The 26,020-nt window shown below is 40.7% G+C and overlaps 1 protein-coding gene across 6 annotated transcripts in view; it reads right to left on the bottom strand.

Annotated features, from left to right (window-relative positions):
* The window catches only part of ADGRG2 (adhesion G protein-coupled receptor G2), a 60,649-nt gene extending 35,034 nt beyond the window's left edge, over positions 1 to 25,615 (bottom strand). For 3 of the 6 annotated variants that reach the window (XM_027448298.3, XM_072028821.1, XM_072028825.1), the window contains exons 1-3: positions 25,278 to 25,615; positions 13,279 to 13,397; positions 7,085 to 7,702 (exon numbers count right to left, since the gene is read on the bottom strand). In XM_027448298.3, coding sequence (XP_027304099.3) covers positions 7,085 to 7,702; positions 13,279 to 13,397; positions 25,278 to 25,600 — 1,060 coding nt within the window. In that variant the 5' untranslated portion in view covers positions 25,601 to 25,615. Of the gene's footprint in view, positions 1 to 7,084; positions 7,703 to 13,278; positions 13,398 to 15,604; positions 15,653 to 23,332; positions 23,543 to 24,920; positions 25,095 to 25,277 lie in introns of those variants that run through there. The other 3 variants (XM_013094423.5, XM_021268648.4, XM_072028833.1) reach the window with 3 other exon arrangements.
* Positions 25,616 to 26,020: the final 405 nt, after the last annotated feature.

The following is a 26,020-nucleotide window of genomic DNA, read 5'->3' as shown; positions in this document are numbered from 1 at the left end:
AGAGGCTGTCATACATGATTCAATTCCACTTATATTTGTCAACCCTACTCCTCTGTTGTATTAAGAGCTAGAAAAGAATATGAATACAATTTATTTGGAGAAGGATTAAAGTCCAATCCAAAATATTCCTAAAGTTGGCATGCAGAAAGGAAAGTAAAATAATCAAAGGTGTGCTAGCCACAAGCACACAGAACGTTAATTTTCCTTGGGTTCTATGGATAAGAGCAAGAAAATCTTTACACATATAAAACCTGTTTTTATTTGCCTTGTGCATTTTCATGTGCAACACTGTTTATCTGCAGCAGAATAGTCTCTCTTGCACAAGAAGGGGTGTTTCTCAAGGAAAAGGCAACTCCGTTCAATGAGATAAGCACCGGTTTCTGTTCCTACCACGCATCATTAGAAGTGAAAGCAGCAAATCCCTTACCATCTTCCTACCACTTAGCACTGTTCTAACATAAAAAGCTGGCTACGTCAAGATTTGTGAATCATGTCGATGTAGGCAGAGGAAACTGCTCCAGTGGCATGAAACCAGTTCAGCAACTCTTGCCATTGCTCCACACCGCAGCTGTAAAAAGCTTACCTGGGAACCAGAATTCCTTGCATGGTAACAACCTTCATTTCCCATAATGACTTCTCAAGACAATGGGAATCAGCGCAGCCTTAGCAGCTCCGGTCTGTTAGGACACTAAATCCATCAACAGCAGTACTTTAGGCTAGGTCCACAAACCAACACAGCTCTGACAGCACCAAACCTGTGAGCTTTAGTATCTCTGAACTTCATCTCTACGTTAGGCATTGTAGACATCCCCAGGAGAGAGGCATTTCAGGGCAACGTTCACAACAGCCTGTAACCTGTAGTCCTTTTTGGAGATGAAGTGTCTACCTTTGGGTTACAGGTCCCAACTCTAGTTAATATATACATATATAAATATGTGTGTGTGTGTATATATATATATATATATATATATATATATACACACATATATTGACAGCATTCCTTAGCACAAGAGATCGTAACTATCAGTTTACCTGCTCCTTTAGGATGGGACAGTCTCTGCATGTCCCCCTGAGCTTTTTGCCAAACGATGCAAAATTCAAAAATGAATTCAGCCAAAGGGAAAGGAAGAGAGAAGGCTTTGTAAACAGTAGTCAAGATAGGAAAGGCAAGATTTGGGTTCTGGTCCCTGCACCAAAGGCATGGTCACTCACAGCGTGCCCTTTGTTCAGTAACTTTTAGAAATAGGATACAGAGAAAGCCTTTAAAGCATGAGCAGTATAAAATCATCCACCTACAACAGGGAGAATGAAAAATATCCTTTTCTCCTCCCTACATTAACCTACCTTATGGTCTGTACACTCCTCCTTTAAATTTTTGGAAAGGCAACACCCTCTCTGATTCACCTGTCTTCAGGCAGCCCCCTCTGCCAGGAGGAGCTCAGTTTTTCCAGGGTGGAGGAGTGAGAAGCAGCTAGAACCTGGCTGCAGATAACATCCTGCGAGTACTAACCTACTGGCAGCTGCTTACTGCTCCCCTATCTCAGCGAAACAGCGCTGCTGCTGACTAATATTGTTTTACCTAACATTTCATTATCTCCTTTAAACTTTTGCAGAAACCATTCTTTGAGCAAACCTGCGACAGCAACTTGAGTGTTTTTGTAGAAGAAGGAGAAGAGAATCTGAGCTGTCAGGAACCAGAGCCTGCACCTGGACACTCGCTGTGCCTTCAGCAAGGGCAGGGGATGGCAGAGCAGAGCACGAAGGGTCATGTACGCTGACCTACGCCTCTCAGGAAACCTGGTGAGAGAATGTAAGAGACCGTTCTTTCCCTTCAGGTCCATATTCCTATCTGAAATAGGCACTGAACTCTTCCTCAGCAGCAACAGACCTGGACATCTGTAGAAGCACGGATCGTATCGCTGGCAGAAACACGTACATCTACGGACTTCAGTGTTCTGGGGCCTAGCTGGCAGGTTTATGAAATAAAATACCTAGAATTTTATGTGGATTAAATGAAAAGCATGCCAGAAATGAGAACAGCTTATACCATCTCTCAGGACTATTATTCCAAACCAAAGGCATGTCAGATCTCACAAGGAGATAATGGGCAGAATGTGAATGGAAGGGCACCAAGAAACACCTTGGTGGCTAAGCACTAATGTCTCCCCAGGCTGACACCACAGAATGGCATTAGATGACCAAAACTATGTATTTCTGAGACCATCAGTTTTTGACTTACAAACACACACCAAGATACCAGGAATTGGTAAAAATTAGATTCTTGAACGAAGAAGTGGTAGCAAACTTAGTGCTGAAAGTTTTTCCACTGAAAGATTCCATCGATTCAGGCAGGGAAAATGATTTGCATTGCAAATTCTGATCAGAAATGGGAATGCCAAAATTAAAGCTTTTGTTTTGAACAGATATATCGGATCCCCTTCTGGCTCAAAAAAAAAAGTAATTCAAGACATTGTACAATGAAAAGTGAATTCCATGCTGCATTTTTAATCCTTTCCAAACCCTCTTCTAAACACTCTCACAGGCAACAGCTCTCAGTACATGTGGCATTAGTCACCAGCACCACGCAGCAATTACCCTCCACTTGTATTCAGTGTTACTAAGACACAGCGGTGTGGAAATGCCCCTCATGAACTTGCCCATGAATAAAACTGAGAAGTTTGACCAGCAAAACGTCAAAGTGCTGATGTTCTACAATCCATCTACTTACCCATTTACCCATCTATATGCACCCAGAGTACTACACACCAGCACGTAAAAATCTTCCCCAGCCATTCCACTGCAGACATACTGACCCCTATTGACTTTCTGTGTGAGGTAGATTTTGAGACACGCTGGATAGGTTTATAGGATAAAACTAAGGGCGATCTTAATCCCACATGCTATGCCTCTCATGAGGTAAGGTCTCTCTGAGTCTCAGAGGTGGCAGTATGGAAGGAGCGATGGGTTACCCCTGCTGGTCAGACAGAAGTGAAGGGAACAGCGAAAGCACTTGTTCACACTGCCACTTTGGCCAGTTCATTTTAAGAAACCTTAACAGAAAATTTAGGTGCGCTATTTTTAACTCAGCTTTGATGCTAAACAGGCTATTTTGGAAATTTGCTTACCAACACAGGCTTTATCAAACTCTGATTGTTTAAAGATGTACATTAGAGGCTGAGGTGAATCAAGTCACCTCTTCTCTTGTAGGCTGATTTCCAAAAAAATATCTCTTTGGTACCGCAGAAGACGGAGCCAGGAGAACAAAGAAAGGGAAGGTCAAACCTGCATTCTGTTAATAGGTACAAAGTAGAGCTGTACGTGACTCATCAAACAGGCACTCCAGAGTTATGTATTTTTCCCCGTCACATCTATTTACTTCCTTCAAGAGCTTCTAGAGATTTCTATAGCACCGTGTCCTTACAGTTCAAAAAAGAAAATGGTACTGGGGTAAATAATTTCTTTTTTTTGATCTCCAGCTTCCATAAGCCACTCAGTAAACACAACAATACGGCCCAAAGTTTGGTACCCAACAGGCTGCAATGCAGACTGGACAAGTGGCAGCTTCGTTTCAACCTTCTGCCTGAGCAGGTAAAGCCCTGGGGCTCCAGCCTCGCTTCCTGGAAAGCTGATTCTGTCATCAGAAACGTAAACAGCTCACAAAATCTTTAAAAGAGATTATATGAGCCTAAGTCACACCTCCTACTGCTCGTGCCTCCAAACCAGAGCTGTAGCTCACGCTGAAATTTTCCTCACCCTTGAGCATTCAAGGGCAAAAGAGTCACGCGGGGTGCTGGTGACTTCCCATCCATATTATTTTGTTCCCACAAGCCTGGAGACCTCCTCCAGCAACATCAGTAACAGGTTGATCCATACAGGCAGTAAAAAGGACACATGGAAAGAAAAGAACACCACCTTAATCTTAAAGGTTGGGCAGGATGGTTTAGAAAAATTAAAATGTCGCAATCCAACACTGAATTGTATTTATGCAAAAAATGCAACCAAAGGCTACAGACCTTGGAATCCTGTTAAATATTAGGGCACCGGTCCCACAAATGAGGTGATACCTTCACATCCAGTGACACTACTTTAATTATGCCACTGGTCATGTATTTCATTTATTCCTTGAAATCTGTAAAAGATACCCTGTCATCTCCGTGCTCTGTGCATAAATACACAGTGTAACAGTTTGGATATTTATATTTGGGTTAAGAATGTTACTGCTTAATATGTAACTGAAATGATTAATGTTTAAACAGTAAACTTCTTCCAGTTGTCAAGTTACTACTAAAGGTGACTTGCAAATACCCCATGCAAAAAATGACAGTGACACTTGTTGCTCACAAATGATGAAAACTTCTTTGCAAGCATTTAGCATTTTAAACTGACCCATTTTTGTATGTCATTGTATTCTCCTCAATCATCCAGAGCTTTGTATTTCTTAGTACCCTTTTTTTCTTGGATTTTGCAGAGACTATAGTGTTATCACTCACGTTGTCCACATTAAGGTCTGTAGCAAAACAGGAATCAAAAAGGAAGCTACTTCGCAAAAGTTCAGCGTGTCTTTTGAGTGTTTATCATGTGTGTAAATCTTACCAGAATGAGGACTCTGGTCCTTCTAAGACCTAACATGGATAAGAAGCAGCTAGGCAAATTCTTGGTACTCTGAATAACCATTATAAAAATACATGATAAGACCAAAAGAAAAAGGTATAAAGAGTCAACAAAAGGAAAGGCAGAAAAAAGGAGGTAAAGAAACAAGCTGGTAATGTGACACTAGGTAAATCTAAACTCATTAATGGAGTGAGTCAGTGCCTATGAGACACCAAGTAGATAATGGCTCACACTGCACGAAGATCTTGAGAAATCACAGAAATCATGGTAACCCTTGGCTTTTTACAAACTGTTGCTTTATGTAGGCACAAAAAGCCCACTGGATCGTGACAAAATTCTGAAACTTGTCCTCTGGCACAATTATGACCACCATCAATCACATCCTTTTCACCTCGTCTGTCTGCACAGGAAGCACAGCCCTTGCCAGTTATGTTCTTTGCAGCTGCAAAATCGGGTCTTCCAGAAGACTTACTATTCTTAGTCCTGCTGTTTTACCAACAGCAGACAAGTCCCACAAACCAGATAATTTTTACACAGGAAGACTGAAGAACTTTTAGAAAGAAATCCAGTTGGAAGGCTTTGAACTTACTAGGACCATCAGTTCAAGTTGCCTTACACTATTATATACTCCTCCAGTCAATATTTCTTCTCTGTTTAACCGTTGTACTGATATTTACTAAGTATGTGCCTTTCACAGGCTGACTTTTTCTGGAGGGAGGGGAGGCAATCGGCAAAAATGCATCCATGCCTGACAACAGGCAAATACACTGTTAAAAAAAATAAAAAATCCAGTAAACTTCTATTTGAAAAGTTGTTATTCTTCCAAGTTACCTAGAAGAGATAACTTAAGTTTGGCAGCAGAGATTGCCTCTTGTACTGAAACAGACCTCTGCCAGCAGAATTAAAGTTCAGTTTGGCTAGGCAACAAGAGCTTTGGAAACCTTGCACAGTCACTAGAAATCTCCAGCTGTTAGACAAAGGATTCCACAACCCCAGAAATTACTTATTCTAAAATCACTAAGCATTTGTGGCTGGGGCTGGGTGTTGCCTAACCTAGATGTCCTGAGATGGTCAAGGATGCTCTGCATTCAGGACAGAATGGGCTAGAACTGGAAGCAAGAAGTTTGCCCTTTCTGTGCCTGAGTGAAAAGTAACCAGACGCACCACTCTGACCAGGATTAAGTCTGCTATCTGGAAGGATCTCTCTCAAACCTTCCTTGTACCAGCCTTTTTGTCTGGTAGCCAGAATGTTCTCCCTCTCAATCCTAAGGCTGCATTCCTTCAAACACAATCACACAAGAGCAAAAGACAGATATCCTTTCTTCAGTTCTTCTCTCAGATCACATAACCCAACAGAGAAGATGTGCTCCCAGCCATCAGTCCAGCAGAAGCATTTCATTTGTTATGTGACCCGATGTTAAAGGCATCCACCATGGGGCCTGGTTTGTCTGAGGATTTTCTCTCTCTCGCAGAAAAAGAAGTCTGCACACCCTATTTTCATGCCCTTCCTACAACTGAAATATACCCGGTCAAGGAGTGATTTTAATATTACATAGTTAAATAGTATTTGTTGGTTTTCACAAGATAGGTAGGTACAGTTTTTAAGGACAGAGATGATGAAGACTAAAACTGGTGCCACAGTCCAACTGAAGCACCTATGCTATGTAAGTTTTAGGAATCAAGTGAGTTAATCACATTAAAAACTCTGAAAGCCTTGGGGGTAATACCATTTACTGTAGCTGATAAATGGGATCCTACCCAAATTTGATTTGTCTTTTATGTCAGTAGAAAGGATAGCAAAAGCTAGAAAGAAGATTATTCTCTTGCTTTTACTCTATTTCAAGTCTATTAATACTCAATTTCTCTGACAGTCAAATTTTGTTTTGTTTTAAAGGTTTTCATGGTTCTTTTTCAGGTCAGAGAGGAATTTTGAGAATAGTATGGGAAACCATTTGGTCATTTTAATAAAGGAAGACATTACTGATACAGAAACAAGTAGAAATCTGAGCCTCCAGTAACCTTTAAAGATGTAGACCAGACCATGTGCCAATGAAGAAGTGAAAATTTGCACTTGTTGAAGTCCTCACCCTGCAAATGTGCAAAATGAGGACAAGCAATGCTTCCCTCTTTTTTTATTTCCAGAACAGAAGGTGTATAAATGAATTAAGATGACATTGACAGAAAGCCCTAATACTCCACAGAGTTTCAGTTGGATGCATCCTCCTCTCATTGCCATTACATGGACAGCAGACAGACACAAATGTTGGAGCAAGTTGGAAGTCTTCAAAAAGCATAGCAGCAATCCTCTAAATCTGTACGAAAGCTGTTGAGAGCTGCAGATCCCCACATGATTTCTTTAAGCATTTAGTTAGAAATTATCAATTGACAAAGACTATGGAATAGAAATATTAGAAACATTGAGATCAACTTTTCACAAAAACTATTTTAGAAACAGGGGTGTGATGGTACTTACCACATGGCAAAGAGTTATCCTCTTCTATTGTCGTATTATAGACCCAATCCTCCTTTCTCCAGCGCACAACACTACCATCTCTGCAGTCCTTGGCAAGTTTTATATTTGCTTTATCCCACATTCTGAACATGTACAGCTCCCCAGCCATACCCAGGTTAGGTGACGTCGCTGTACCTGGCAGCCTTGCACAGCCGAGTAAAAACTGCCCTTTTCCAGGGAGATCCATTTTTTCAGGTAGCTTCTTGTTTCCTTTTTTTGTTCCATTTATGAATAACTTTACCTCCTTGTCTTCACTTTTCCACTGGATACATATTTGATGCCAGGTATTTTCATGAAGCACTGCTGTCATATTTATTTGATTTCCAAACAACCATATCCCCAATTTACCACGATCTCCGGTAAGTCCAAGATCATACTTATTTGCAGAGAGATTGCTGGTAGGTGTTTCTTGATTGTACACATATGCTGTCCAGGGACTCCTCGAGGAATTTAGCTTGAGGCTCACACAAACAGTGAATTCTCTCAAGGAAAGCAGAGAAATTCTTGGTGACATAATCCAAGGATCTTCACATTCGGTCTTAAATACTGCTTTGTATCGTCCTAGGAAATCCTCGTGATCTAAATAAAGAAAAGGTGATTTGTAAAATTACTTCTTTTTTGAAAGGATCTTCTATATGAATGTTATTCAACCATGTAGTACCTTATTTGGTATTTACCTAAGAGTTTTCAAATGACATATTATCAAACGTCTTCATATCCTTCTCATAAGCTATTTTTTTGCAGTGGGGAGCAACAAATTTGGAGGCAGTTAATCAATCCTAGCTTCTCAAGAAGGCTTTGAGATAAAACTCATGCACAAGATGAAGTACAATCATGTAGCTCCCTAAAAAGGTACTCAAACTACAAGCAGGAGGCAAAGACAGAATCACGTTCCAGTTCCTATTGCCAAGACCACACAGGTATTTTGCATTTAACAGATAGTGCATAAAATGCAGACACAGAGTTAGAAGAAGGAACTGTAAGTCTTACTGCCTTCTCGTCTCCCCGAGTTGCATGCTGCTTTTCTGAAAAATGTCGTGCTCCTTTGTGCTTTTTTTAAAAAACAAACAGACAAAACAAAACAAAACAACAACAAAAAAACACACCCTGAGACACTGGCACAGCTTCAGCAGGAAAGGTAGAAAATAGCCATACTAAGAAGAGAATGAGCTTGGGTAAATTTCAGGAAATGTGGCTTGGAGTCCTTGCTTTGTTTTAAATTTAATCCCATCCAGCCCCCCCTCCCAGTTCTCTAACAGAGCATTTAGTTGCAGAGACATCCAGTCTACGAATCCCACATCTGCTTAGGCAGAGATGGCAACCCGGAGTTTAACCATGAAAATACACAGAATTTTAGGTGCTAACTGTAAATTTACTGATGAAAGCAAAGTGTCAGGCTATGCCAACACTGGTAAAAACAGCAGTGCCGTGGAATACCTGAACTACTTGAACCTGATCTTAATTGTTAAGTTCTTGTTGATGCCTCATTTCCTCCTTTATCCCACTACAGGTAAGTACAGGCTTTTGTGGCTGTAGACGTAAGCTCTCTGGAGTGGGGCCTGACTCTTCACTTCTGAAAAAAGGCACATCCCAGCTATACAATCATTATCACGATTGCTTGCTTTATTGTGCACCCATCAACAACAACGTGAATGCAAATAAAAAAAAAAAAACTCCTGTGGGATGCGTGAGGGAATTATGGGAAAATGAAACAGTGTGGTAGATGCTGAAGCTCTATAAAAGAATACATTACTGATAGCTTTAGGAAGGCATTCATTTATCAATATATGCAGAGCTTTTATGTACCCTCCAGAAAAGGTATGTGAGTAATCATGACTGAATCATAGCAGAGTAAGCTTGGTCAATATACAAATAAAGTCTTTTTTTTCATTAGCTCCCCTGTGAAAAGACAAACCTTGAGGCAACTGGGATCCAGGTTTTCTTTTCAAGGCATGTCCCATTCATAGCCCTAGCTAGCTGTCAGGGTCACTGCCCGCTCTTCTCTGATCATCTCAGCCCACCAGCTTTCCTCAGAACAATTCTGAATCAGGAATTTGCTCAAATTTTGTCCCTCGATCCTGGGGCTGCCAAACTTCTTTTTCAATAGCAATGAAAAACAGGAAAACATTCCTAATTGTGGCAACTCCAGCTTGATACATACAAGCTACCAGAAAAAAGTTATAAACAACATATTTTTTGATCCAATTTCATGGGAAGTCACTGATAATTGCTCTTGTGACATACTAGAGCTCGGAGATTCCCTATGTGACGTTAATTAGCAGAAGCTTGCAGGCATCTTTCACAACCCTGAATCATTCCTGAAGTTCAGCATACACCATGGTAGTGCCATGCAAGGTGAGAGACCAAGCGGACCTGAAGAACTCTTGAGGATTCAGGCCAGATCAAGTGAAATTCCTAATTAGTGGAGAGTAGATTTTTAATGGTGAGACTATGCTTAGCATTGTTCTACACATCCTGGCAATGGGTAAGTGAAACAGACTTGTTCTAATGAGAAGCAATAGAACTACTTCCCCCCCTCCGCCACACCCTAAAGTATGAGTTCACTCATTCACTTTGGCCATTTGTCAGAGTGCATCAGGCAAAATCTGGTATGCTCAGCAAAGAACAGTTCAGCGTAGAAAACTAGTTTTTAAAATGTGACTTAAAAGCTGGGGTGAGGAAGACTGGGTGGGGGGAAATGTCCCAGAAGTGGAATTTTTTTGGATACAGACTCAAATGTACCCTTTTTAGTAAAAGGCAGGCTGCAATTAAAATCAATCTTTTACTTTCCAGTTTGGACAGAGCACAATGAATCTGACTATATGAAGGAAGCAGAGAGCTAGATGCACAGTCACATGCTAACAATTGTGACATAGGCCCCCTAAAGAAAAATAATTGCTTAACTTTTTCACTACTAAGTAGGAATTACACTGGAGGTTTTGAAAGATCTTATGTAGCTGCTGTTCCTCATCGCGCTTACATCAGCAATTTATTTGCATAAATCAAATGCCCTCCAAAATTCCTGTAAGCAAGATTGAGTATACAGAGATTGCCAAAGTGACTGGTGAAGGAAGTCTCCTGACACAGCTTCAAAACATGCAGTCACTGTTAACAATCCAGGATCCCTTTATCTTTCAAAAATTTGAAGTCCTTGTCAATCAAAACTTGAGATATGAATAGCAGACGTAACTTTGGAAGTGAACAAATTCTGAGAGAGGCTTGATTTCATGTTAGGCAGGGCTGAAAATCATAGCACATTCTTTACAGGTGCTTGACACTATGAAGTTGTCAAGGTAGCCAAAGTGCAAGCCAGACATATACAAGCAGTTTGGAGAAACATGAGGCTTCAAAGAGGACGTGAACTTGCAGATGACGGCTGTCTTAATGCAGGTAACCAAGAGAAATGGAGCAAAATGAGATCAATCCTGATGATGATTCTCCTATGCTGCTTTGTGTCGTTCAGGAAGACTTTTGTCCATCAGTACGCAAGGTCTGGTGGATTAGTTTAAAGGAACAAAAAAGTTTACTTAGAGAGGTCTACCCTTCACTATTTAAAACCTTGAAGAAACTGGGATGTCTGGAACACTTTGTCCCAAACAGTTCGTAAAAAAAAAAAAAAAAAAAAAAAAGTGTCAAAAAGTGGTGCCAAAGCTAGAGACCTGATACTAATCTTGTTTGAATTGTTATAGCAAAGGCTTGAAAAACTTAACGTGGCCAGTCGATCCAAAGAACACTGAAAAAGTGCATAAGAAATCATAACCACAATCAGAAAATGCATTTCAGTGGTCCAAGTGGAACACACAGCACAGCACTAAATTAGTTAGAAATTAATTATCAACATCATCTTAGCTAGGTCTGTTAGATATGTGGGTGGATGCAATACAAGAAGGAGATAACATTACTTCAAAGCCCTGGAAGTTCTGTTAATGATCGTTTATTTTCTCTGGTACTTTTGGGCTGTGGCCCACCCTTGACCCTAGAAGTGAGGAGCTGGAACTGGCTGTCCTTTGCCAGGGGCATTCTGAGCTTACGATTAGTTCCTGTGGGTCCAGACAATACAAATCATGTTTGGAAACCTGCCCGTCCAATGTACCTTTATCACCACTGCACAGAAAACATTGCATGGAAGAAAGAATGTTCCAAAAATCTTCAGATTAAGAAAAATAAGCACAAACCTCCAGATGGAGTCAAGGAAACTCCATCCAGTAGGAACTAGGGTCTGACATTTCACGGACGTTTGCTGCGCTCACACACTTTATTTCAGAAATGCAAATTGTTGCATTTCATCTCTAACAGATGCAAGCACTGGGGTTTTCACGCTCACGAAAACTAAGAGCATTCACTTAAGCATGCTCTCTCAAGCACTAGAAAAAATCCTTAAGTGCATGCATCTACTTTCAAACATTTAAAACAAACTTTTTCCTTTTCAAAAAGTAAAACAGAAGTGAAACAGAAATGCAACCTCTCTTTCTTCAAAAATTTCAGGTCGCAATAACCGGTATCTCTAGAAGAGATGGTCAACCATAGGTAATAAGAATTAGACCTGTAGGATTCTTTCAGTACATTAACAGCTATCATTTTCCTTACATTACTAATGGCTACTATATGAGTACAATTGAGCATTAGTTCAGTTGTGTCTTCCCTTCAGTCTAAACAGTCATGTGTTTATGCATATGCACAATCTGGCTTTTAACCAGTAACAACATCCATTAATTCCTGTACATGTGTTTGCCACCTGTAACACATTTGGGTTGTTACACTCCATTAAAATGACATCATAAAAATCCTGATGTATTCCATCTAGAGCTGATAGCTGTTCTTAATAGTAAGTTTAAACTTTCTACATATGGGTCACTTGATTCTGCTGAACGTCTTGGAAATCCGAAGCTAACAACTGTTTCCTCAAAACAAATTTTGTCCCTCGTTTTCATTCACAGCTCTATTGAGATATATGGGGATAAACTACATCGTATTATCCAGTGTCCTATTCATCAGAAGGAACACAGGCAGTTCTTCCCTCTTCCTATTTCCTGGAGAACACAAACACACGTTGTCACCTTAGTTGAGAAAGGAACTGAATAAAGATGCTGCTGACAATGCTAACAGCCTAAAACCTAAACAAAACAACAGACAAGCAAACAAACAAGAGTGTGGAACCATAAATAAACCCTTGTATCAGTTTATATCTTCTTGAAGGACTACTGTCTGGCAAGTCAAGCATAATTAAAAGACAAAATCCCTCTTTGCTTGCTTCCTCAAAACTAGCAGTTGAACTGTTGGAAACTCTGACCTTCTGGTGTACAATAACATGCACAACACAGGAGGCAGCTCTAAAACTAAGCATTAAGTAAGCGACAAAAAAACTCCTGTAATTTTGTAATATTCCAGGCCTGACACTGGCATGATTAATGCATTAAACACTATCAATGCAAGAAGTTTTACAAATGACATGCACTGTATCAGTTGAGGTCCAGAGTAGTGAGACTTGCACCTGCCAGCTTACAGAACAACAATAAACACAGATTTGCTGCTTCTACTGTACCTCATACACAACAAACATCACCATACCAGTTATTCATTTTCTACTAGAAATGACAAGAAGTATTTATTTTTCATTTAGTGTTATATAAAAAGCATACAAGGTTGAATTTGAATATATCATTTCTGTTACATGTTTTGGACCTTATTATCTTTTCCATAGCCATATTCAGATCCACAGCCAGAAACAATGCAGGAGCTTCTTAATGTTCCTATCTGCACTATGTACAGTGAAGCTAAAAGGATCTTGAGATGTTCATGAAAGAGAAGTATAAAACATTTAATAGAGGCTCTGTAATGGTAACAATGCCATTTCAAAAAATTGCAAGAAAGTAGTTTGTCTTGTTATCTTGTATTGTATTTATATTCTTTCCTCGTCCATAGACCAAAATAAGTTACTACTGATGACTTCTTGTGAAAACAAATACTGTGAATTTAGAGTTTGTATATCCCAAGTGAGCATTGTTTTAATTCTTGCTAATGACAATTGTTCCCTTTGATTTCAACAGGGCAGAAACTTGTTCTGTTCTGAATATATCCAGAAGTCCCACTCACCAAGACTAACATTGCTCACTTGGAATACCAACACTAGATGAATCAGGAAAAATGTGTCTTACCTTTGCCTGCTGTAGCCAGGAACAAATGAAGTAAAAGGACTGCTAGAGCAATCCTGAATCTCAATAAAACGTGCTGTATTCTGCCAACACAGCAGTGCTGTTTTCCCCAGGAAACCATTCTAGAAGAAAAAAAATGAGTAAGTTAAGCACAGTGACTATAAAAAACATAGGTGCACAAGCATGACGAATGACTCCTGGTTTCCAACCAAGGAGTGCAATCTTTTCAACACTGTTATACTATTGGGCATACATAGTACACAAATACACAAACACTCTGTAGAGTGCTGGCAAGTCACCAGGAATGAAAAAGCTGCTTGCTGTAGGAAAAAGAAACAAAACACTCAAGCTCTAATTCTCTGAAGAATCACAAATACATCAGATCACAACCATGAGTCCTTCCACAAGTAAAGCTTTCAATATCTGAAAAGCAAACAAACAAACAAACAAAAGCAAAACACAAACAAAACAAAACAAACACAGAAGAAATAGCCTGAGGAGCTTTTCCAAAAGCTTTGTTAATTTCAGAAAGTATATGGCAAGCATGTCCTTGGGTCCCCACCCACAGGTTCTATTACCTGACACTTTAATAGTCAAAGTGTGAATCCCTACGGAACACACAAGACTTTGATTCCCAATCCTCATCTCATTCTCAAAGTAAAAAGTTACTGCAAAGCTCAAAAAAATTAAAAACATCAAAATTCACTGTGTGCAGAACGTTCCTGGAGTATATCATCAAAACCTGATTCCTCCACATCTCTTCCTAGGGATGGCTGCTTCAGGTGAGCAGTGGGACATGGTGCTGAACCTGCCTCCTACTATAAGATACAACACTCTATGAAATGATGCATTTTTAGTCAGATCCTTGCCAAAAAAAAGTACATTTTCTGGATATTTTGCATGCTGAAAGAACGATTAAGTGAAACATTCATGTGGTTTTTGAATGCATTAGCTCTTTAATGAAGAATTTTAGAGACTCATAGTACGAGTGATGATTCTTAAGATAAATGCAAAGCAGTAAACTCGATATATTTATTATATATCTTTTATGTATCAGCTTTATGGCAGATCAGATCATTCTGCATGACACCAGAAGTTTAATTTGGCCATCACGAGTTTAGTGGATTTATGAGTGTATTGATTAGCACTGGAAAAAAGTTTGCAGTCATAGTACCTGTAAACTTTACTGCATTTTCGTACATGCTACATCAGGCTTCAACAGATTTCCCTATTTGGGAACCGTGAACTGTGAATTCCTTCAGGTGTTGTAAATTCATGCTAAGGTTGGAGTTAAACCGATTTTTTTCAAGCTTTTATATTAATGTAAATATTTATTAGCCTAAAATGGTTACTATGGGCTGAACACTCCAAGTAAAATGCCTTGGGAATAAACTGAGAAAGAATAAGTGAGTGAAGTTGCTAGGTAATCAACACTTTGGAAATTGATTAAAATTACATGCAAATAAATTACACAAACATAACAGCGTAGCACAGAAAACAAAGTAATGGCTTTATAAAAATTAGAACTGTGCAACATTACTGCCAGCCAGTGTTTCCACCAGTTACACAGTAGGTGATATTTCTAGCAGAAAAGTTAAATCATACTGATTGTATTGAAGCAGACTGATCTAGATGGTGACCATAGTGTTTCCATTTTGCAGATGCTGGATGCCACACTTAAAACTGAAATGCTCTACAGAAATAAGTCAAATTGTGGCAATACCATGAACGACATCTGCATGGGTGCTGCAGATGTTAATAAGTAGAAAGAAATGCTCCTGATAAAAGGAAAACAAAGATTAAGCATACTAAAACTGAGAGAAAACACATGGTATGCTAAAAGAATGGACACAGCTAACATGAACAATTCTATGCAGGAATGGACCAAACCAGACAAAAATAAACAAACAGAAAAAAACAAGAAACTTCAGAAGCCAACTGGCTTTCTAAAGATTTGCAGGAAACGTATCCTATCAGGCATTTCCCAAACCAGTGTTGAGCTTGTCCTGAACACCTAAGTATCATCTATTCATAAAGCTCTTCTGTCCCATTCAAATTGCGATTCTTCATTTCTCAGCAGTAGAAACAAGTGGCACTAGAATTGTTGTTGTCCTACCATATCACCACGAACAGATAGTTACCGTACTAAAGAAGAGATTTCCCCATGAAACGAAGGGATAGATGTGCAGCTTGGATTTGCTTGGAAGTGATCTAATTTGAGATGAGACTGGGAAGAGGGAGTAAACAGAGAAAGTACACAGAGAAAGTAAACAGAGAAAGCACACACAGCTTTTGGTTGCGCCTTTCTTTTAACACTCGTAAATCATACCGTAGATGAACCATTCTTGAGGTTGTCAGTCAAAAACACTTGAATCCTACAGATAATAAAAAATGACATGCTTTAACATCAGGTCTTTAGGATAATTAGTGTAATTCTGCTACTTAATTTACTGACTGCAGAATCCAAAAATACTCAGCGTATAATTTTCAGCACCTACAAGTTTAGTAATTGGTGTTGGTAAGTACTGAAGCAAACTCTTGCCCTGTATCCCACATAATCCTGACTCAGAATGCCACTAGAGTCTCTGCATCTCTTTTATTCCTCAAGCCTCAGGTCTGCAAAGAGATGTACATGAAATTAGATGACTAGGACAAAGGTTTACTTCCATACCTTCAACCATGCCCTCTGTTTGGTCTGGCAGACCTCCTTACACAATCCCATTAGTGCCTCACCCACTACATAGGACAACTGCATTCTAAGCATCCGAGTTTGAGGGTAGGAGCCAAGAAATCCCTGCTTCTAATTTCAGATCTGCCTTGAGTGCTCCGTAGCCCTTAGGAGTTTGAACAGACCTTACTCTAGCTTAGGCATCCCACAGTGAACTTTGCTAATATTTGTCCAGTGATTAAATGAAAGGATGTAATAAATACTTTCCGCACATTTAGATTTTTATCCCCCTTGTTGGGTTTATTTTTTCTGGACATTGTTCTCACTTCCTGAGAAGGGCCTGGCAAAGATAAATGAGGACAGAGGCACAGATTCTTATTGACAGAATCAAGGATATATCAAGAATCCTGAGGCTATTCAAAGTTATGAATGCAAATTAATGCTCTCAGGGAAGCAGTAACAGCCAGATAGGAGCAAAATGAATGAATATGTAAAGGGAAATCCAGACATGATCACTGCTCGGTTGACTTTTTCAAAGACCTTCAGCATTTATGCTGGCTCATTATTTGTTCCAGTGTCTAGCGAAAATTACTACAAAAGAAAAAAGTTAGGAAATGACATTAGTGCTGCTTTCTTTTTTGCAACAATCTTGTTGACACACTATCAAAGAAAAAGATCCTACTAGCTTTGAGAGTTCTTTTTTTTAAAGCAAGATGTGAAGTAGGATTTCACCACATCTATTGAAATGAGATCATATAATACATTCCAAAATGTTTGGACATCATGTTTCTGTTAAACCTATTTTCATCCCCTCTTTGTACAGGGATTCTAAAGATATTCTCTTAATTCTAAAAAGTAAATTCATCATAAATATACATTTGTGAACATTATAGACAGGTGTAAGTCATTTTTTTCATTCATTCGTATAACCGAACAATTTCATTGTTCATTACAATGGATTGATAGAGTATGACTCATAAGCACAGCATGAATCTGCCTAGTTTTTGCAGCAGGAAGAAAAATTTTCACTTGGAAATCAAGCAAATCTAATCAAGTGCAACAGCTCCTGGGTGTAACTACTGAACCACCCACGTGTGGGAAAGAATTCTACACAGAGACCACAGGTAAAGATGTTGTCATAACTTTCTGGTTGTCATAACTTTCTCACTTGCTATTCTCAAATAACAACTAAGCAACTTGTATTTACAAAGAGCTAACTGCCTGAAGTAGAAGAGAATATTCAATGACTTTCAGAAATTCAGAAAGCAGGAAATAAGAACTGAGGCATAAATCTGTTCCATCCTGTTTCCTCTCCATTGAAAGTGCTGTATTTTGACCAGCGACAGGCTTGTAGCCTTGGTACCCAGGTTTCAGACTACTTATCACAGCTTGTCATTAATTTGAAAGTGATATCAGAATTGGAGGAACTTTCCTTAAAATAAATGAATAAACACACTTTGAAAAATTAGATGGTTGTTTTGCACGCTGTGTTACAAGTTGCAGTTTTGCATTGGCATCACACTCTCCAGAACTTACAGAGGGTACTGGAAACAGCCAGCAAGATGTCTACAGAGGCGTCTGTATTCTTACCATTACTGTTAGCTGCCTTATGTCATGCTATTTTACTAGCTTTCTGATGGCATCGTCCTTCAACACGATGGGAGTTTTGCCTGCCTAAGGAGCACAGTTTCTGCAGGAGCTGTTACTGAAATCTAACAGACTTACGAGGACAACCACTGTATCAGGGAGCTTGCTGCAGAAGGACAGGCAAAATAGGGCCATGGAGGTCTGTATGCCAAGAGCAACTTACAAGAGCAGGCAAAGAAAATTGCTAAAACCAAGGCCCGTAAGGCATCACTCTGCTGTACCCAGCTTTGTACCTCTGAAAGGCAGGTAGCACTACTTGTAGCTGATGTTTTGCAAGCACTTCAGCTCACCAGTCAGTCACATGCACACACCTCAAAGAGGGCTCAGAGGTGCCCCAGGAAAGCAGGCATGCTGAAAGCCCAGTGGGAAGGCAGAGGAGATGGGGGCCAAGCATCTGCAACCAGCCTCCAGGGTGGCTGCCTGGCGCAGCTCCACTCAGCGTGCAGCAAGAGAAACTTGGGCTGCTTTCCAAGTCTGCACCCGCAGTGACCTGTGGGGATACCCGGCCTTCCTTCAGCCACTTCTCGCCTTGTGTTAGATTTTCAATAGGCTTAAAGGCATAAAAATACAGCTGCTTGCACCGTATTGTACTCCGTTAAGCCAGCGTTTGAAAATGACATTCACATTTTACACTGCTTGATGAATATATCTATTTACTGGCAGTTGTTAAAATGCAATAAGCTGTTGGTTCTCTCGTGCTGAGCTTTAGCCAGAGCAGGTTCTCACAGCCAACGCATAAACTGTTGGTAACAGAAACTCATGTTGGAAATTATAGCCCAAAGCAATCAGTCATTTACTTCTGACTAGGCTGTCCACCTCAGGCTGTTTTGTTCAAATCACACTTATTTCATCCATGGCCACTGGGGCCCAATTTGCCTACTTTCACAGATACCCTCTATTAAGATCTTGGATTTTTAAAAAATGAATTTACCAAATAGAAATGTCTGTCGAGGAGGAGGCTGAGAGAATTGAGGTTGTTCAGCCTGGAGAAGAGAAGGCTCTAGGGAGACCTTACAGTGGCCTTCCAGTACCTAAAGGGAGCTGCAGGAAAGCTGGGGAGGGACTCTTGGTCAGGGGGTGTAGGGATAGGAGAAGGGGGAATGGCTTTAAACTGAAAGAGGGTAGATTTAGGTTAGATCTTAGGAATATATTCTTCACTCAGAGGGTGGTGAGGCACTGGCACAGGCTGCCCAGAGAAGCTGTGGATGCCCCATCCTTGGAGGTGTTCAAGGCCAGGCTGGATGGGGCTTTGGGCAGCCTGGTCTGGTGGGAGCTGCCCTGCCCATGGCAGGGGGTTGGAACTGGGTGATCTTTATGGTCCCTCCCAACCCAAACCATTCCGTGATACACTAAAAATCAACATTAAGATTCTGCCTGTTCTTTTGACAGTCTGCATTATTCAAATCTTTACCAGGTGATAAAAGGCAGAAAAGAGCCAAAGAAACATCATATTGCCCAGGTCTGAGAACTTCTTACTGCCTTTAATTACTTTCAGAAATGGAAGACTACAGACTTCTTCCATCAACCCCTTATACTTTCCAGACTGGAACCAAAATGTAGTAAAGTTTCTATGTTATTTTTAAATTTTGGCAGGAGCAAGTTAGATGTAATAGGGAGGACGCTATGTTGGAAAGTCTTATGTCACTGTGAATTTTGGCACATATAGCATCCACCAATTTAAGAGCAGAAGTAGCACCATCGATTTAAAAATGTAGTTCCAGGTGTTTGGTGTTTTTTTAAATGCATTTTTCCAGAAGACAGTAATAGGATTATTACTGTCTGACAACAGTTTGTTTTTCACTAATTCTATTCATTATTTATCAAAGGCTATAAAGTCAGACATACTATGTTCTACGAAATCCAATCACTTTGTTCAGAACATCAGCTTTTGCTAAAACTGCAACGGTAATGAGAAGAGACAGCTCAAGGAATCTCCAAACAAGTCCTCATGACACGAATCTTTACTCCTTTCAAATGTATTTAATCTTTTTCATAAATTGGCTTACAGAGCGCAGCAAGCTGCTTGGTTACACACACTGGCCCTCTGTAGAACTTGTAACTCAGTAGTTCGTTTCTTAACAGAAGTACATGGGAGGAAAAACGCTTGGAGAAATCCATTCTTTTAGTTAGTCTTTGCTCTGCTGCAGGATATCGGTATTAGAAAGATTTTATTTATTTATTTATTTTACAAATACAAGGCTGTGTAAGCCAAGGTCTGCCCTCAGTTACACTCGGAGTTCTCCCCTTATACTTGTGTAAAAGTGTAAGCTTAATCATTATATTTTATGTAAGTGGATTCATGAGTGTAACACCCTACGGATGGCTCTCCATGATGGCATTCAGTACCATAAAGCACTTTAGGTCCTTAATTGTCTCTTACATTAACTTGTCTCATCTTATATAGCACAAAAATGGATCGGGACAACTTCAAGCAACTGCCTTGCTCTCTTTTACCCAGTGTGGCAATGTTTAATTTCCTCATAACCTGGAGATCCTCTTCCTAGCCCGTATAAAAGTTCTGCACTCTCCAGGAAATCCTCTTCTACACTGTGTACTCCCTCAGGAGAACAGTATTATCTGTGCAGTCTATTAAACCTACCAGAGCAAACGAAAAAGCCCTTCAGTGACAATACCTAAGCAGGTTTCTACTTCAAAGAGTTTCCAAAGTACGGACGAAGTATGACAAGCAGAGATGTAATAAAGTAGTTAATTTGTCACAGGTCCGGTTGCTTCAGCTGCAGACGAGTTAAGTTTACATTTGCATTAGTAATACATTGCAGTATGGAGTAGAGTATATAGGTTTCATGGGAGAAAAAAAAGTGTTCTGCAGAGTTAAAGAACAAAGCAAGCTAGAAAAGTTGTAAAAAAATTACAAGGCTATGTTTAAATTGGCACACAGAAAAAGATTAAAGGAATGCTAAGGATATACCTTGAGCCACGCCAGTAAAAGGGATGAAGAAGAGTGTACAAAGATCTTGGCATTGAAAACAAGACAAATACAGCTTTGCAAAACCTTCCTATTCAGTAACAGAACTTGAATTTGATGGAAGGAAAAGAGGGAAGGACAAAGACTTTTCTAAAGCCAGAATATTCAAGCCACTGAACAAAGCAAGCAGACCGTAAGGAGTCAAGTGAGGGCCAGGGATGACAGGAAGATGACTCTTCAGCTCATGCTTTCAACTTTCCTACTCTTAGAAAATAAAATCTGCAAGTTTCTTTCAGATAACTGTAAGTGAGGGAAAGAAATTAAACAGTTGTTTCTGCTAAGTTTACACACTTTCCTTCCTTATTCTCCTTGCTAAGTTCTACCAGCCTGCATAACAGCATCACCCCTCAAAATGTCCAATAAAGAAATGAGATTGTGATTTCATCCTGAACTTTATTTTATCGACTTAACATGTCTCTTGGACCATGCCATTGGAGCTGTTAAAATCTCTTTGGAAAAGAGATTTTAAAGAGCACCACGCTTGCTGGAGGGTTTTTGTTCTTTTTTGTTTTGTGTTTTGTTGTTATTTCCTTTTATGTTTTTATTTTTCTTAAAATAAATAAATAACACTTCTCAGCCTGTTTTAATCAACAGCCCAATGGCCAAAATGCATAGTTTGTATCAGCGTAATAAAGCTCAACATTTTTTAAAGATGGATGCACTGAAGCAAGCATCTTCCAGAGCCCTACTACAACTCTGCTTGGGAATATGGTATCAGTATCCTGTGCAGCACAAGGAACTTTGGCACCTCTTTCTTCATGTGTGTTTCTTCAATATTTTGGGGTCCTCTATTAAGACATTCTATGAAATGGGGTTACGCCTTAACACCTTAGGCTCCTCCTTAGGGTACCATATAAGTCTACAGAGCTCAGAGCCCTGTGGTTGTTCCCTTCAGGAACCAAAGTATCAGCCAATACAGCTGATACAAGTTAGGCAATCCTAACCAACTCCTGAAGACTTGAAAGCAGTCAGACAACAGAAGCTGGTGATTTCAAAGAGACTTCAAACTGATTTAAACCAGCACCATTTCTGTCTTCAGCCCCCACTTACACATCAGCTTCGAAAATTTACTTTTTAGACTCCACATGGTTTCTTTCACCATCACCACTTCTATAAAAATGTGATTAGCCTTCTTACAAATAAACCACCCTAACCACAATGCTGACTTGCTGAAACACAGATAAGAAAAAAAATGCAATTTTAAATTCAAGTTATATGAGTACTTGGACTATGCTATGAATAAGTAATGAAGGAACAAAGTCCCCTAGACTTCAAAACTTGATGTATTGTAGTGCATTATCAGAAACCCATTCAGTCAACTTATGTCCATATAATTAATTTGGTGCAAAAGAAACAAAGATATTCGAAGTCTGGTGGGGAAGTCAAAAATTAAATGTGGAACTTGGCAACTTTCACAATCAGGCATGCCCAGAAGACTAATAAATCCAGACAACCACAGTGATTTATTCTCTAAAAGCATAAAAGAGATTTTTAAGAGAATATCTAAAACACTAAAACATCAGGAAAAAGATGTTGGGTTTTGTAACACGTGCACAATAATGTTCCTGTAATCAGCACACCTACACTGCTCATTTTCTCACCACTTGTACTGTTTCTGAATGTCTCTTATCTTGTCAAATGTGACAGCTTCTGGCAAACCTACTGATGTATCTTCTGGCCTTAAATCTTCAATGACTCTTTTAAGGAATGCCATAAATGAGAACATACATAATGCTTCTGCTGTGAGTGGCTCTTCTCTTTTGGCAACTAAGACGTCAACAGACATACTCATGCAAACTTCAGAAAACAGAAATAATGTGATAAATTCTAACAATATTCTCTAAATTCTATGGAGTGAAAAAGTATTTTAAATAGATTAGAGGACTTCATAAACTATTTCTTTTCCATACATTGTCTCATCTAGCATAACCGACTTTCTACATTTTTCTGTTAAAACAAATAAAAATATGTAAATTGTGTCCCAAACTAATTTTTGTTTTTGTTTTCTCTATGATATATCAAGAACACTATTTCAACAGTCTGCAGAAGAGAACCTAGAATGGAAGAACAAGAACCACTGCATTAATAAGGCATGAGCTGAAAAACAGCTGCTACATCAAACAGCAAACTGACTTCTAGGCTCCACCACCCACAGATAAAACAGAAAAGACTGAGGCTGGAACTTAAGCTGCCACATACACTTCCAACATCTTGTGTTAGTTCCACTACGCATTACCTGAAATGAAACCGTCCTGAGGCTGATGTAAGTTAACACTCAGAGCTTGTGCACCTGTGGCATATACACTGTGTTCAAGTCACAGCTGGAGACAAATCCATGTGACTCAGGCAGGGAGGAGGCAGAGATCCCTTTTTCTTTGGTCTTTGACTTAATGACAACTACAAAGGGTTCTTTATCCACCCTGAACAACAATAAGTTTCAAAGATATTTTGGCACAAAAGAAATGCAAGACTCCTAAGCAATTGAGTCCTACTAATTACCATATAATTTATATAAGTCTGTCTTTTCACCCAGCAAATATAGATCCTTTCCAAACTGCAATTCCACCAGGAACGTATCACTGGAAAGAAGACCTGCTTAGTCATGAGCACCTGTCTGATAAACCCGAAATGTTTCACTTCGCTCCGTTCTTGTTCACAAGATGAGTAGCACCTACCAGCGTTCTGCAACAAATCGTGATTCTCTAGGCATAACACATAACACATTCACCTAGGCATAACAAAACTACCGGACTTACCATTTATCAGAAAGCTCACAGCTCAGGCCAAGTATAGCACGCCCTATTCATTCCAATTCTTCAGTTGAAGTCAATGAGACTAATTCTATGGTCTATCCTGACTTCGGCCTTCAAATAAGCTAACCTAGCATTCCATTGAAAATATAAAATTCAAAACTCATACATAGCAGTTGGTTTTAAAGTCATGCTCTGTTAAGGACACTGATCATAATACATATTAAGAATTAAAAATTGTCAAAATTTAACAACAGTTATTCTTTCATGGAGTCCAAATCTCTCCTGAATCCACCAATACTCTACTGTTATTAGTGGATGACCTGACTACAAGTATTCGTTGCCCTAACTGTATAAACTGAGCAATTAACTTGAGAATTGGAATTTAGTCCTTTATTTCTCTCCAGCTGGCTCTAATTACAGACCATTTCTGTTGATAGGAATACAGGTTTAACATTAAATTTGGATGGCACTGAAGAAAAATCTTGCTTGCAAATGTCATCTGATCTGTAGAATTACCTTAAGATATTAAAGTAAAACTAAGATACTACTAGCATTAGTTTGCTTGATTTTTGACTGCCACTGTAGAAATAATACTACTAACTTGTAGTGTAAGTTGAAAATTGCAGTGGCACTAGTTCATGTCTGAGCAGAAACCCTTTACACACAATTTCTGCCTGCATCTTCTTTCAAAGCATTTTACGTTTGAGTTTGTTTTTATTGACAAGTTCTGCATGCTTCCTTCATGAAGACAAGCACTCAGAGACCCTCCTAAGCAGAGAGATGTTTGCTGTTCTTTAGTTTAATTCAACACACGCATTTCCAGGTCACCCCCCACAGGACCAAATCCTGCTCATTCCACTCCTGTGCACATTTACAGAAGTATACTTTCCATCTTTAGGAAAAAACGGCTGAAGCCATAAATTTTAAGCTTAAGAACAGGAAGATCAGCTTGAGCAGCTGTCTTATAATGATGATGTACGCTGTTAGTTTATGCCAGCAAAGGGATGAAGCTGTACTTTGTGTAGAGACGTGCAATGCCAACAATCCGCACAAGTGACAGAGCTAAAGACCCACGTAATTTGCCTTGGGGCTGAATAACACTTAAACCTGCATGCCAAAGGTTGTAAACTCTCCTCTGGCCCGCGTGGAAGCTCATTCTACCATGTCTTCAGCATGACTATTGCCGATCCCACGTAAGTCCAAACGAGCCCAGGCTTGCTCAATCACACTTTTGATTTGCTGGACGGGCATGCCATCAGAGGGCTGGTGAATTAGTTTACAAACACTTCTTCAGCGCCTTCATGTAAATCAATGAAAAGCAACCAGGCGGTGAAGGCAGCAGCATTCAGTGCTGTTATAAATACTGCCCGTGAGTGACAGAACCTATACGTTCATAAAGCAAAGCGAAAACCATCGCAGCCAGGAAAGGACGCTACCAGCACACTGATCATTCCTCACTCAGTCTAAATGGGCAAAAAAAAGACCTAAAAAAGGGCTGTTGTGCACAACAGGTGCCTCTGAAAGCGCGACCCAGCCTAGAAACGCAGCCCTTTAGGAGGGCTCTTTACCATAAACCGCGCTCAAACCCTACCGAGGCGCCAGCCCAAGTGACCGGCTTTGGGGCTCACGCGATTGCCTCGCCGGTCTCCATCTCCACCGATCTCCTCGCTGCGTTAAATTTTGGGGTGGGCAGCAGGCGGGACCCATCCTGCCACTACACCCCCTGCCCGCACCCACCTGCTAACCCTCACCCTCCCTGCCCCAACATTCCCCAAACGTTCCCAACGCCCCCAACGCTCCCCCAACAGCCCCCAACGTTCCCCAAGTGCCCCCTAATGATCCCCAAATGTCCCCCAAAACTCCCCCGATGTCCCCAACCCGTCTCCCCTCGGCGCGGCGCGACCCCCACCCCGCAGCCGCCGCTCTGCCGGTGCCCAGCCGAGCTCACCTGGCCCCGGGGGACCGCCCGTATCGTGTCGCGTCGTGTCGTATCGTATCGTATCGTGTCGTCCTGTCCTGTGGTGTCCCGTCCTGTGGTGTCCCGTCCCGCCGCCCAGCGCCGCCGCCCTGCCCGCTCAGGCTCCCGGCGCTAGAGGCGCCGCGGCCGGCCCCGGCAGCTTGGGGCAGCCGCTGGCCGCGGCCGAGGGGCGGAGGCAGGCGAGGGAGGTGCTGAGAGAGGCCGGCAGGGAGCCGGGGAGCCCGGCACGTAGCTGAGGGGAGGCGGAGGGGGCACGGCGGGGCTCCACAGCCAGCCCCGTGAGGGGAGGACATGGGTTGGCCCTCAGGGTAAACTGCGCCAAGGTCCCCCCCCGGCTGTGGGTCTCCACGTCCCGCTTGTGTTTGGGGTGAAGCCTGGCGCCCACTGCACATTTTTAGGGAAAGGCTGGAGCTTTAGGGAAAAACAAGTCTTATTCAGTTATATTGAGGAACAGTTATATTGAGGCAACGTGTACAAACTCCATGGACAGCAGATGTTCCCCAGGATGCAGAGTGTGATAATAAGTCCATGGGGGGAGCAGGATTTCATAGAGACATATATGCAACATAGAGCTGGGGTGAGATGAAGAGGCATGTTTCATTTTGCCTGGGTCTGAGGTGTTTTTTGAGGCTTAGGAGTCCCTTTCTATCAGTTTCTAATGGAACTCAAGCCCAGTGCTTTGGTGGTTCCTCAAAAAAAAAACTGAGGCATTT

This window comes from Anas platyrhynchos, chromosome 1 (assembly GCF_047663525.1).
Source record: "Anas platyrhynchos isolate ZD024472 breed Pekin duck chromosome 1, IASCAAS_PekinDuck_T2T, whole genome shotgun sequence".
NCBI classification, from domain to species: Eukaryota; Metazoa; Chordata; class Aves; order Anseriformes; family Anatidae; genus Anas; species Anas platyrhynchos.
Note: the sequence above shows the minus strand (reverse complement) of the source record. Positions and strands in the feature narration are given on the sequence as shown.